Here is a 14387-nt window from a genome sequence, read left to right on the forward strand (position 1 = left end):
TCTAGCATGTCACTAAACAATAAAAATCAAAGCTTTATTCCTAGCATGATACTAACATGATATTAGGAAAGAAATAGGAAGCATCATAATATCAGAAATATTAGTTAACCCTAAACATGATACTAGGAATTAACAAAATAATTTAAGCATGATTTCTATAATAATAAAGCAATTAAACAATTAAATTACTTACTTGGATGCCTCATATCTCTTTCTAATAACAAAATACACACGTTAGTAACTTCAAGGAAAATAATAAACAAAACAATTAAATCAAATAATTGAAATAGGGATTTGGGACCAAACCCTCAGAAATTATCAACCTTTCACGTCTAGGGCGAAGGCAACTTCGAACTTGGCTAGGTGTGTCTAGAACTTGTGAATGTGGAATTTTGTAAGAGGGAAGGTTTAGAAAGAGGGAGAAATAATAAGCTACTAGCTTTTAGAGAGAAGAGAATAAAGAGAGATGATTGTTGAATATTGTTGATTATTGAAAATAAGGAGATACGACCCCTATTTATAGAAAAAAATAGCACGGGATAAAAGAAAATCATATTCGGAATAAAATGCCTCCTGTCGCAAACGATAGGAGTCGGCGCTAGACGACAAGCTCGTCGCCAGACGACGAAGGCCAGCACCAGGTGGCGAAAGTCAGCGCCTAGCGACAACTCTGTCCTCTCGCGCTGGTTTAAAATTCAACGCGCTTTTAGACGCGTAATTACCTTTAAAACCGGTTACAAGTAATTATGTGTCCAAGCAGATTTAAAATCAAATTTAATATATTTTATTCAAAATAAAACATCTTTTAAAAATATAATTATCAATCCTAATCTTATTAGAATTAAAGAGAACCTTCTAATATTCCTAGAAGATCAAAATCAATCCTAATTACTTTAGGAATAATAATTAATATGCCCTCCTCTAGATCATTGGGCCACACTTAAAAATCATTGGGCCTAATTTAATTTAATCCATAACTTCCTCATAATTCATCGGAATCGGGCTTATAATATATCATTGGAAAGCTCTTTTCAAGCCCAATCCAACCACACTATTATTGGACCCTTATCATGGACCAAACCAAATTGGACTGGCTATTTTTATATAAATAGAGTAAGAAAAGAAATATTTTTGAAATCAGAAAGAGAAATATTTTAATAAAAACATCCACATCACTAGACTTTCCACACTTTCACTTCGTTCGATAATCAAATGACGCGAAAGGTATTCATCATTGGGTTTGGTTTTGGGGAGACACTTTTGGGTGTCTACAACTTACACTCGGACAGACAACAAATCCGAGAAGAAAAAGCAAAATGACAAGGAAGATGATGGAAATAGCACTGATTCTGGTTAAGTGGCTGTTATATCAGGGGGCCTCGCGGCAAGCGGCCCTACCATTAAAGGAATCAAGCAAGATGCTTAGAAAATTTGACAAAGTGATACATGCTGAAGGGGTGAAAGTTAAGCCTTTCCCAGAAGTGACGGTCAGTGAGGCGGACCGAGGTAAGGTCAAAGCCCTACACAATGACCCCATGATATTTGTTATGTAAATAGCCAATTTAAAGGTCGTCTGGATATTAATAAATTTGGGCAAATCGTCCGATATTATCAGCTTGGCTGCCTTAAAAAATTTGAAGTTCCTAGAAAATGCTCTCAAGGACATTTCCCACCCGTTGGTTGGGTTTGGGGGCCCCATCATACATCCAGTGGGACAGATCGATTTACTCGTCCGGATCGGGCAGAAGGGGAAAGGAAGAGACATGGTAGTCCGCTTCCTAGTGGTTAAAGAGCTCACTGGCTACAATGTCATACTCGGTCGCCCCACGTTAAACACAACAAAAGCAGTTTTCGTCCCTCATTTGATGTTGTTGAAGTTTGAGAGGTCGGACGGGAAAATCGGCTCAATCCGAGGTCGGGCGGGAAAATCGGCTCAATCCAAGGAAGCCAGAAAATGGCTAAGAAGTGTAATCAGCTAGCAGTAAAGCCAACAGTACGCGGACGAGGAAAGCTGTTCGAGCTAAAAATCGAAGAAGAGTCACTCCAAAAATACCAAGTTGGCCAAAAGCGTAAGTCGGCCATGGCCGACCAAGCATAACAGCTAATGACCGTCAGCCAGCCAGAAGAGTTGAGGCCCCAGCCGGCCGGCGATCACCAAGATATAGTGCTTGACCCCGATTAACCTGATCGGACGATTAAGGTAGGCACTATAGCTGTGGGTCTGCTTGGAGACGACCTAGTCAAGCTGATGAGGGAATTTAAAGATGTGTTTACATTTGAAGTTAGTGAAATTCCAGGTATAAGCCTAGACCTGGCCGTGCATAACCTGGCCGTGAATCCAATAATTAACCTGTTCAACAGAAGAAAAGAAACCACGGGAAAGAAAGGAATCAGGCGGCCACAGCAGAAGTAAGAAAGCTGCTGGACGCTGGTTTCATTTGGCAATATTACTACCCTGACTGGGTAGCCAATGTAGTTCTTGTGAAAAAAGTCGAATGGAACTTGGAGAATGTGCGTAGATTACACTGATCTGAACAAGGCATGCCCCAAGGATAGCTTTCCCTTGTCCAAGATCGACTGTTTGGTTGATTCTACGACCGGGCATGCCCTTATGAGCTTCATGGACGCATACTCCGGATTCCATTAGATCCCTTTATGGAAGAAGATCAAGAAAAAATCGCACTTGTGACCGAGCAGGGGCTGTATTGCTACAAAGTCATGCCGTTCAGCTTGAAGAATGCCCCTGCCACTTTCCAAAGGTTGGTCAATATGGTCTTTAGAGATCAGATCGGCCGAAACATGGAAGCGTACATTGATGACAGGATCGTCAAATCAAAAAAGCCGGCCGACCATCTAAATGATCTCCGAGAAACATTCACCGAACTCAGGCGGCATAAGATGATGTTAAATCCAAAGAAGTGTGTCTTTGGTGTTGAGTCCGGCAAATTTCTCGGATTTTTGATCGATCAACGCGGAATTGAGGCCAATCCTGAAAAAATTCAAGCTATCTTGGACATGAAGTCACCAAGGACAATCAAAGAAGTGCAAAGATTGACCCGCTGTTTAGCTGCACACGGCTGATTTTTGTCAAGATCAGGGGATAAGTGCCGATACTTCTTTCAGACTATCAAGAAGAAAGCCATGTTCGAGTGGACAGAGGAGGTCGAGGAAGCATTCGTACAATTAAAAAGACACCTACATACATTACCTCGCCTCGTCAGTCCACTCAAGGATGAAAAGCTATACATGTACCTTGCCATTTCAGAGCACTCCTTAAGTGTCGTCCTGCTTGTTGAAAGGGACGGCCACCAGATCCCAGTCTATTTCATCAGCCACATACTGCATAATGTTAAAATTAGGTATCCACCCATTGAGAAGTTCGGCCTAGCTTTGTTTATGGCGTCAAAGAAGCTACGACCGTATTTTCTAGGTCATTCAATAGTGGTCTACACAGACCAACAGTTGAAGAAGTCGTTCGTAACATTGGAGGCCAGTGGCCGGATGCTTAAGTGGGCCTTGGAACTAAGAGGTTTTGATATAACGTTTGAGCCCAGGAAAGCAATCAAGGGGCAGGCCTTTGCTGATTTCTTGGCTGAAATGACTCGGCCGGACTTGCAGCCGGCAGGGGACCAGATTTGAAAGGTTTATGTGGATGGTAGTGCAACAGCTACCGGATGCGGTGCTGGTATCATTTGTCAATCTCCTGAGGGAGATAAGTTTGAATATGCAATGAGATTTCAATTCCAAGCCTCCAATAACGAGGCCGAATACGAAGCCCTACTGGTCGACCTTAGAATGTGTAAGGCGGCCGGGGCAACAAAAATTGATGCAAGTTCGGACTTTCAACTGATAGTCAGCCAAGTGAATGGTGACTATGAGGCCAGAGAGCCGGACATGATGAAATATCTGCAGATGGTAAAAGATGAGGCCGAGGGCCTAGAGTATTTCACGTTGCAGCAAGTCCTCCGTTTAGAAAATCATCAAGCGAACGCCCTCTCTAAGTTAGCATCCTCGACATCATGTGATACTCCCAGATTAGTGTTTTGGGAAGTTAAGGAAAAGAGGAGTATTGATGTCGAGCCCGTGGAAATCATTGACAGAAGCTCTACTTAGATGGATGCAATCGTCTCCTACTTAAGGGATGGGATATTTCCAGCCGATCCAAAAGAGAGCTGGCTGATGAAGAAGAGAGCGGCTTGATTCGAAATGAAGAGAGGGGAATTATTCAAGAAAGCTTTTGTGAAACCATACTTGAAATGTATCACCCCGGAAAGAGGGCATGATGTGTTGGGCGACCTCCACCAAGGGCAATGTGGATCCCATATAGGCAGACGGGCCTTAGCGGAAAAGGCTATCCATTTGGGGTATTACTAGCCGAGAATGAATTCGGACGCCATGAAAATGGTGAAAAAATGTGACAAGTGCCAGAGGTTTGCCACCTTTATTCACTGACCTATAAATAGCTTGTCGGCCATAAGTAGTCCACTCCCCTTTGCCAAATGGGGCATGGATATCTTGGGGCCGTATACTCCTGCGTCCGGCCAGAGGCGGTATGTGTTAGTAGCAGTAGACTACTTCACCAAATGGGTTGAAGCTGAGGCTGTTCGAGGAATCAAGTGGACGAATGTGTCTGCCTTTATCTGGAAAAGTATAATCACTCGCTATGGTGTGCCACAGTCAATGGTGTTCGATAATGGACCCCAATTCGAGACGCCCCAACTCAAAAATTGGCTAAGTGACCAGGGCATCACTCATTGTTTTGCCTCGGTTGGACGTCCGCAGGCTAACGGCCAAGTTGAGGCCTATAACAAGCTAATTTCTAATGGCATCAAGCGCAAGCTTGAAAAAGCGGGCGGCCTATGGGCAGATGAGTTGGTCAATGTCTTATGGTCCATACGTACAACTGCTAAAAGTTCAACGGGAGAAACCCCATTTTTCCTAGTCTATGGCGCTGAGGCTGTGCTCCCAATTGAAATGTACGAGCCTACTCTCCGAGTAATGTTATATGATGAGAACGTCAATTGGGAAGCTATGAAGACTGCCTTAGATTTCCTTCCAGAGGTAAAGGGAAACGTAGCGCTTAGACATGAAATTTATCGTCTTAGAATGACGAGAGCTTACAATCGCCGAGTGTCTAAGCGACCGCTTAAGATGGGAGACTTGGTCTTAAGAAAAATGGAAGCGGTAGGCCGTGCCTATGAGGATGGAAAGTTAACCCCAAACTGGGAAGGGCCCTACCAAATTAGAGAAGAGGTCCGAGATGGCACTTATCGTCTTGAAGCCTTAGATGGCCGTCCTATTCCTCGTACTTGGAACACGGACAATTTGAAGAAATACTATGTTTAAGTTTTCTTTTTACTTAGCCAAAAAGGTGTATATACAGCTAGGTCCAGATGACCGCGCAATGTAATTAAAGTCGTACGGCCCCCAAAAATGTAATTTTGACAAATTAATGAAAAAGTCAAGCATTGTTACCTTATTTGTTTATGTCTATTTATTATTTAGCAAAAATGCCGAATGAAAGTAATAACGATGTTGCTTGCAACATAGCAGCTCGGCCACAAAAGAGACTAAACAAAAGACCGAATAAAAACGATAACGAAGTTACTTGCGATTTAGCAGCTCGGCTGCAAAGGGTACAACCAAGCAGCCATGCAACTATTTAGCAAGGGCATCCTTAAGTTAATTAATTCAGCTAGAGACTGAAAGGCCAAAGGAAGCGTCCGACCTCAACCAGGTCTGACGACTAGGCACCAAGTAGCCTAAATTTGCCTAAGGCATTTATTCCCAAAGAAGGGGCAAGGGCATACCTAGGCATGCTAGCCCAGCCTAAACTTAGAAATTTTTAAGTTAAAATATTACTTGAGATTTCATGAGTATGTTCGAGCGATGGTTTCAATGGACGACTCATATATAGCCAGCCAAACGGCCGTATACTTAATGTTGATTCGGCGATTCACCTAGTCCAAGGGCAATCATTACTATGATTTGATTAACTTACCAGTCGTCATACCCTTCTAGGTATAAAAACTACCAAGTTAATCAAACCACTTAATATAAGTTAAAACCGCTCAAAAAGCGGCAAAATATCTTACAGATTCGCTCAAAACAGGCTGCAAATAAAATTGTTCAACAAAAAGAGGGCGAAAATAAACTACGTATAGAAACTTGAAGACTAAAAGCTTGATAGCTGCTGTTGGAGGACCTGAGCTCTATTCAACCAGTTTTTCTTCATTGGTAGGCTCCTCCAAGGCCGGCTCCCCGTCAGCGGTCGTAGCAGTGGCAGACGGCTCCTAAGCTGGTACCTCCTCGCTAGTTGGCTCCACCTCCTCCTCCTCCATTTCGTCATCTTCCCTGGATTTGGGTGAAGTGACAACGAGTTCGAGAAGGGGTTGCCCCGCTTTCTTTGCCTCATCCCTGAGGCAAATATAGCTGAGGCGCTTGGTAAAGTGCTCCTGGTAGTAGGCGGCCTCCCCTTCGTTGACCATCAATACGAAGGCCTCGAAGAAGTGGCTTTTCAGCCTCTCCTCGGCATCATGCTCGATGTAGATGACTTCTGTGGGGTTGGGCAGCCGAGGTGCCTTCAGCTGCTCAATCAAATCCGAAACGGATTGCTTCAATTGATCCACCTCAAGCTTGAGGGAGTCCGCCTGGTCCAAGGCCGTTTTGAGGGCCTGCTAGGCTGAGTATAGCTCCTCCTTCAGCTTCTCGGAGGTCTTAAAACCCTCCTTCCATTGTTGGGCATTCAAGACCGCCTTATCTCTTTCCTACCGAAGGGCCTCCCTAGCCAATGTCTCCCTTTCAAAAGCCTTGCCTAGCTTGACGAGGTCCTCGTTCTGCCACGCCGCCTTGTCCGTAAGTGCCTGCATGGTCGTTTTAAAATATATGTTGAAGGGCAAGGTTCCCAATGTTGGCGTCTTCAGCCATCCGCAACAGCTCCCAGCCCTCTCTCAGCTTCTCGTTCTCTTTATCCTTCCAATCTGGAAGGCATTGAGCCTGAGAAAAAGCTGCATGCAGACATAAAGAGTTAGTAAAACCAAAATTGTTAAAAATATTTTAAGTATGGAATTCAAGACGACAGAAACTACTGATGGTTACCTCGGCGCTGCAGTTAATCATAGGGCCGAGGAAGCCCTCATTGATTCCCCTCAGCTTATCACCCTGTGCTTGGGGAATAGCCCGGACCATGGCTTCTCTCATGACCTTTCGGTCAGCGCCAGTAAGTGACTGACCGAGCAGCTTGATGTTCATCTCCTCCGCAATATCTACAAACGGCCATGAATGGTGTTAAATCAAGCAATATGGGCTTATAAAAACAAGTATGATTGCAATACAACAAAACTCTGACTAACCGTCTAAGAAGCTTGGAGGAGAAGGAAAGACAAATGGAGGGGGCGGCAGCGGCTCGTCACCCCCCTCGTTGATGCGGCTGGGTTGCTCCTCAGCCGACTGACTGGCAACCGCCTGCCAATTAGATTTTTTAACTCTCTCGACATGTGGAGTCGAGACAGGGCCGGTCGATTTTGCCGAGGACAACTTAACCCCATCGTCTGCTTTCACGGACTCATCATGGACCGACTCAGTTGTCGGATCCATGGGCTTGGAGTCTCTGCTTGGTGACAACCGGGGTGGCTCTCCTTTGGACTGCTTAGGAGCAGTCCGCGATTTTTTCCTGGCCGCCAGGTTGGAAGGGGTCTTAGATGCACCCGTCTTCCTAGTCTTGGACTCCTGGCCGTCCTTGGAAGCAGTGGTCGACTGCTTCCGTTTTGCTTTGGGAGTAGGAGTGGCCAACTGAAAAAGACAAGCAAAAAGTTAGTATGAAATAAGACATGGAAAAATAAATCAGCGTCCGTGCAAAAACAGGAAGGAGTCCCTTACCAACATATCAACCTGGGCGAAAGGCGTCCAAGTGAAGAAGGGAAGGACCCCTCCCCTCAACATACCAGCACGGCAAAAAAAAAAGGAAGAAAAGGTTACTGGCTTGAGTTAATCGACCGTACCTCCTTGGTTTCCTCGTACAGTCACTGCCGAGCCTTGTACCGAGCCAAATCTAGCTCGGACATGTCAACCTCTCCCTTTTGCTCCTTGTCCAACATGGCAAAGGCTTTTTTTGCACAAGGAAAGAAGAGAAAGAGTTAGAAAAATTTTCAATAAAAAGCTACCATGCGAACGATGAAAGTTTCAAAGCCCCACTTAGGGGAATGTTCCGGTATAGGCCGCATACCGACATAAATACCGAGTACCGAAGCCAACCGGCCAAAGGAATCTAGTTCTTTGGCACGGCCACCGTCTTGCCGCCCCTTTGTACTTTCTTGACACTGAAGTAGTCAAGTTGGTGCGCCTGGCTAGGGTGGACGGGTGGTTTGTATGGTTTGTGCTGCCCCCGGCCAAGCTGGATCGGCTTAGCATTAAACCGATTCATCCACAAGTTAAATTCAACGTCCTTTGTCTTGATGTGGTATAATCGGTTCTTTCAGTCTCGCCATTTTGCCACGTGGTTCATCACCGCCTCTTCTTCATTAGGGTGAGGGGCGGCCCTAAACTCAGAGGACAAGACATTGTCCAATTCAGCGGCCTCGGCCGAGCTCCTGCTCCTGGAGCCCTGAGCGCCTCCAAAAACCACAACGCCCTCAAGCGCCAAGGGATTGTTTAGAAGGAAGAGTGCTGCGAGGGGGCAAGTCGGACGGTTCGTCAATCACAATGTCAGTTCTAGGTATGTCAAACCTGCTATGTTGGAGATGGGGTTGTTTAGAAATTGGGACGGACGGTCCAGCGTCCACCCGAGAAGAGGTAGGAGGCTTCTCTTGAAATAGTAACTCGGCTGGATCCATGACCGAGTTGGCATATTGGGGGAACCTTAGTTCCGGAGTCTACCCGGACCACTGAACATTCAGTGCCACTAGTTGTGGCCGTATTGGTGGTTGACTCACTCTCTACGTTCGTGTTGTTCGGGTCATAAGGGACCCTTGGGTTTACCAGACTGCCGTCTGGATTTCTAGCAGCGTGCTTGTCATATGTTTGCATCGTCCAGGCCATTTACGACTGCAGGGACAGAGAAGAATAGGTGGATGAGAGTCAGTACACACTAGAAATGGACCCACTCCATGAAGGAGACAGCTCGTCTCCGTCCACTCTAGACTCCTCAGTCCCAGGAGAATGACCGGCCTCATGAGGAAAAACGGATGAAGCCGAGTGTTGAGCCAGGTTTAAGCAAAAAGAAAAAACTAAGGCAAATAAAAAGAGAAGTAAGAAGAGCAGGCGGCTTACCTCTATACGTGTAGAAAACTTTGGAAATTCTTGGAAGTCTTGGAGATTGATCGGAAAACTCAAAAAATGTGACCGGAAAATTCAATCACACGGCGGAGCTCTTGAAGATTAAGGGAAGATCACTTTCTCTCTCTAAAAAGCTCTGACTTCTCTCTAGAATTCTCAAAGTTTCAAAGTAAGAAAATGAAGTCAAACCTCTTCTATTTATAGGCTGAATTTATAAGGGCAAAACGGTAAATCAACCTTTCTCGCCCAAGAATCCAAACGGTTACTTTTTAAAAAAGTTAACCTAGAATTCGAAAAGGTTAAAAGATGATTATGTTATTTTGGACGGTAAAAAAGAACGAACGAGTTAACGGTACATCCAAATAAACGGCCAAGTCAGCGGGATTTAAACCGCCATCCTGAAAACCCGGGCGCCCGAACTTCCCCTCAAAATTTTAGACGGCATGCTCTGTCCGCCTGTCTCCCAGACTCTAACGTCCCTTGGAGGAGTTTCAGGCGAACAGAGCAAGGAAATTAGCCCTATGAATGAAGCCATCCCCTAAATGGGCAGACGATTTCATCCGCCTACTCAGAAAAATGCTCTATCTCTATATACTCGGACACATCAGGACGAGTAGAGAGTCAGAGGAGGCGGCCCGTTGCGTACGAGTCACCCCCTCTGAGGGGAAAATGTTTAGGGTAAAAATACACCCCAACACGTGGTCCAATCTCATAGTGACACGTGGCCCAATCAAAGGGTGACATGTGTCCCTATAGTAAGGTGACACGTGTCAGCTTCAAGAGAGCACCTGAAAAAAGAGTAAAAGGGCCTCCTTACATCAGGAGGCCCAAATTCCAAGATTGCCGCAAAACGGCACCCCCATCTAACATGTATCATCAGCTGATTGCGCAGCCAATTAGGGCAAAGAAATCTAGGGTATCAACCCTAAAGGGGGCATAATTTCCCACCCCTATAAATACCCCAATCATTTATGATGGGAGGGGTGGATTGTGACATAACCTTGAAAAGAGCACAAAAAAGCTCCAACTTCTCTCTACTTCCTCTCCCTAGTTTATTCCGTTTTCCGATTATTTACTTGATCGTCGGAGGCGGATCTCCGATAAACCGGAGTTCCGTTATTTTGCAGGTGTCAAAGACTACTTGCCAGCAGAGCGTGACCAGTATCCCGAGGGATTCCAAAAATACCCCTAAACAATTATTATATATATATACATATATATATTATTCGGTGCTTTTTTAGTATGGCTGGCCACACTGTCTCGCCAGGGTTACTTATTGAAGGGTTAATTAGTTAGTTCATGGTTACTTATTTTAGAGTTACTTAGTCAATTAGCGCATTTTCACTAGGGTTACTCATTCAGAGGTTACTCACTCAGTCAAGAGTTACTAATTATGGAGTTGCTCAGTCGGTTAGCGCGTTTTTGCTGGGGTTCCTTTTTCAGGGGTAACTGATTTAGGGGTTACTCAATCGGTCAAGGGTTACTTATTCTAGGGTAACTGATTTAGGGGTTACTAAGTCGTTTAGCTCGTTTTCCATGTGAGAGTAACTCCTAACCGACTGAGTAACTCCTGATCAAGTAACCCCTGACCGACGAGTAACCCCTGAATATTTAGTAATCCCTGATCGACCGAGTAATCTCAGAATAAGTAACCCTTAAATAAGTAACCCTGGCCACACGGTGTGGTCAGCCACTCATAAAAAGTTGTGTTATAACAATTAGTGTTGTAGTATTATAAAATTATTAAGTGTAATTATAAATACATCAATAAAAAAATATTAATTAATAATAATAATAATAATGGGGGGCTGGTGGTGTGGACTGTTGATGGGGGGTGGTGGGTAGGCCTTTTTTTTTTTTTGCTTTTTTTAAAATCATTTTCCGACTGAATTTCCGTCGAAAATCTCCGGCGAAATACACTCCATCGAAAATTTCCGACGGACTTTTCCGGACTGGAAAATCTCTTCCAACAAACTGAATTTCGTCGGAAATTCCATCGAAAAAGGCTATTTTTCCTACAAAATGTATTCCGACAACTGGTTCCGACGGAAATCAGGGTGTTTTCGACGGAAAAATTCCGTCATTACTTGCCTGTTTTCTATTAGTGTGTGTGAGGATGGTGGTTGTGGTGGTTTTCAGGAAGGGGAAAAGGAGAACGGGTTTGGGAAAGGGATTGGTCGCCGGTTAAGAGGGGTTGGGGTGATTTTTTGAGGAGGGGGAAGGGGTGGAGTCACGCCTGCTTAAGATTTAGGGTTTCCGGCAGTGGGGTCACGGCCACTGGTGGTGGGGTAGGGGCTGGGTTAGGGTTTAGGTGTTTTTTTTTATTTAACCAATGTTTTATTAACACATGTTTATTGTAGGTCCTACTAAAGTATTCCATCCAAAAATCCAATTTTTTTTGGTTTTTTTGTTGTGTTATTATAAAAGTATGAAATTTTATGGTGTTATAATCCAATTTTTGAGAAATATGTGGTGTTATTTTCTAATTTTTCATTATTAATGAACACTACTAAAATCATTAAAAAAAAATAAAATAAAACCTAGCCGTCTCCTCCCTTTTTTTTCTCTCTAGGGTTCTTTAAAAAATAAGTATTTATAGGCCGAAAATAATCAAATTTCTCCTGAAATTTGCTATTTTCAACCCTTTTCCTTTAGTTTCTTTATATTTTTGTTATTAAATTTAATAATACTACACTGTTTGAAGGTATTAAGTACCCCTATAGTGTTCCTCAAAAAAAAAAAAAAAAAAAAAAAAAAAAAAAAAGAACTGCTGTAGTGGGTTTAAGTGTAGTAAGTGCCCCTATGGTGGGCTTTGTTTTTGTTTTGTTTTTGTGTTTTTAGTGTAGTTTGGTACATGATTTTTCAAGCATGGGTAAATATATATACGAGATCGAAAAAAAGGTTAATTCTTCAATTTCAATTAGACGAAAATTTTCTTCATGACTACAACAAATCTGTAGATCCCCTCATCAAAAAAGACTATAAAGCACAGCGATATGAAATAGGCTATGAAGAATGTATGATTTGCAACAACGGTTGTTGCTTTGCTGAAAGAATGTTTTTATTTGATTCAATTGTCATGTATTTATTAGATTATCTAAATTTCTTTGTAAATGTCGTATGACTTTTTATTTATGAATCAATCTTCATTCAAAAAAAATAAACCATATACCACTGAGTTTTAACTTAATTCACCATATACCACCAAAAACTTTCTATTTCACCATATACCATTGAGTTCCTGTGCAATACCATGAAATACCTTTTTTGGTAACTACCGTTAGCCTGCCGTTAGCTTGCCGTTTGGGGTATTTTACTAATTCACCATATACCCATGTTTATAAAGTTATTTCACCATTAAAATTAAAAGATATTTCACTATATACCTAGAAATTACAACGGTTATTTAAAAAAAAAAAAAATTTAGTCGTTGACTATTATAACGGATAGTTTATGTATATAAACATAATACTGGAGGGATTGAAGCAGCACTTCACCCTTCTAAAAGCATTTGCAAAGATGTCAACACAGTCGAAATCATCATCGTCATCTTACGAATATGCATACATAAGAATGTCAAACAAAGCTTGTACATGTGGGAAGAAATTTGCAATAAGGAGCTGTGATTCGGCAAAATATCCATAAAAGTTGTACTATAAGTGTGATATATGAGAGAAATTTCGATGGTGCCAGGGTAATGTTGAGAAAAATGTCCTTTCGAGTTATGAATTTCAAAGTAGGGGAAGCATAGACACACAATGTCATGGAGATGAGAGCATGTTGAAGGAGCTCAACAGAAAAGTAGTGAAGCAGCAAAAAATAGTAGATGCAAATTCTAGGTATATGGTGAAATATCTTTTAATTTAATAGTATCTGGTGAAATAACTTTATAAACATGGGTATATGGTGAATTAGTAAAATACCCCAAACGGAAGACTAACGACAGTTATCAAAAAATGTATTTTGTGGTATTGCACAGGAACTCAGTGGTACATGGTGAATTAGAAAGTTTTTGGTGGTACATGGTGAATTAGAAAGTTTTTGGTGGTATATGGTGAATTAAGTTAAAACTCAGTGGTATATGGTGAAAATTCCGTTGATTCAATTGTCATGTATTTATTAGATTATCTAAATTTCTTTGTAAATGTCGTATGACTTTTTATTTATGAATCAATCTTCATTCAAAAAAAATCAACATTACTACTACTAATGTAAAAATAATAGTTATCATTATATATAATTTAATCAAAATCTTCCTTTAATTGACCAAAATTATGGTGCCTTGTTTTTGTAAAAATAAAATCAATCATGACTAAAGTTACCTTTAGGGTTTTTATTTTCTTTGGATTTCAAATTGAAAAGATAAACAATGTATTGGATCAATTCAAATTTACATCAAAACTCAATCAATTAATAGATTTTGGTAAATTACTAGGTAGTCTAATATGATAAATCCACCAATATAATGCAATCAAGAAAGACGCCCAAAATCAAAATTCCTCATAATCAATAATAAATAGAACAAAATCACCACATTCTAATTAAAACCATCACAAATGATAACACATTTGTACATTGCGATAACACTAATAATCATATATATATACATTGCTTAAACATCACAATCCCTTACACTTCCTTGATATTAATTTTGCATCATTGGGGGAGCGCACACAAAAAATTGAGCTTGTAAATAAATGAGCTAAAATACCACTATTTATGGGAGATATTTGCCATGACATGTAAAGTTAGAAAACAAAATTTAATATTTTAATGAGAAGAATTTTTAGAGATAAGTGTCTAGTCAATTGCCTTTTCGTTTTGAACCTTGCTATTGCATACATTATACATCCAACGAGAAAACAAAATGGAAAACAAAGAGAAAATACAAGTTTATCATCTTGATAAACATTAGTTATTTATCCAATGACAAACTTGTAAAAAAAGGGCTAAAATTCCACTATACATGGGTAAAATCACTAACGGCATTAGCGATTTCACCTAATTTTGACCTAAAGGCTAAAATTCCACTATTCATGGGTAAAATCACTAACGCCATTAGCGGTTTTACCTAATTTTGCCCTAAAATATGTCAACTTTGGATGTTTATCAAG

At 41.7% G+C, this 14387-nt stretch overlaps 1 protein-coding gene across 1 annotated transcript; it reads left to right on the forward strand.

The window, feature by feature from the left end:
* The first annotated feature begins 1316 nt into the window (after positions 1–1316).
* Positions 1317–5346, forward strand: LOC145581127 (uncharacterized). Its single transcript, XM_081638190.1, has 2 exons — positions 1317–1506; positions 4943–5346. Exons 1-2 carry the CDS (start codon positions 1317–1319, stop codon positions 5344–5346), a joined length of 594 nt encoding a protein of 197 aa, XP_081494316.1.
* The last annotated feature ends 9041 nt before the right edge of the window (positions 5347–14387 follow it).

Source organism: Chenopodium album, chromosome 15 (genome assembly GCF_948465745.1).
Source record: "Chenopodium album chromosome 15, dcCheAlbu1.1, whole genome shotgun sequence".
Classification (NCBI taxonomy): domain Eukaryota; kingdom Viridiplantae; phylum Streptophyta; class Magnoliopsida; order Caryophyllales; family Amaranthaceae; genus Chenopodium; species Chenopodium album.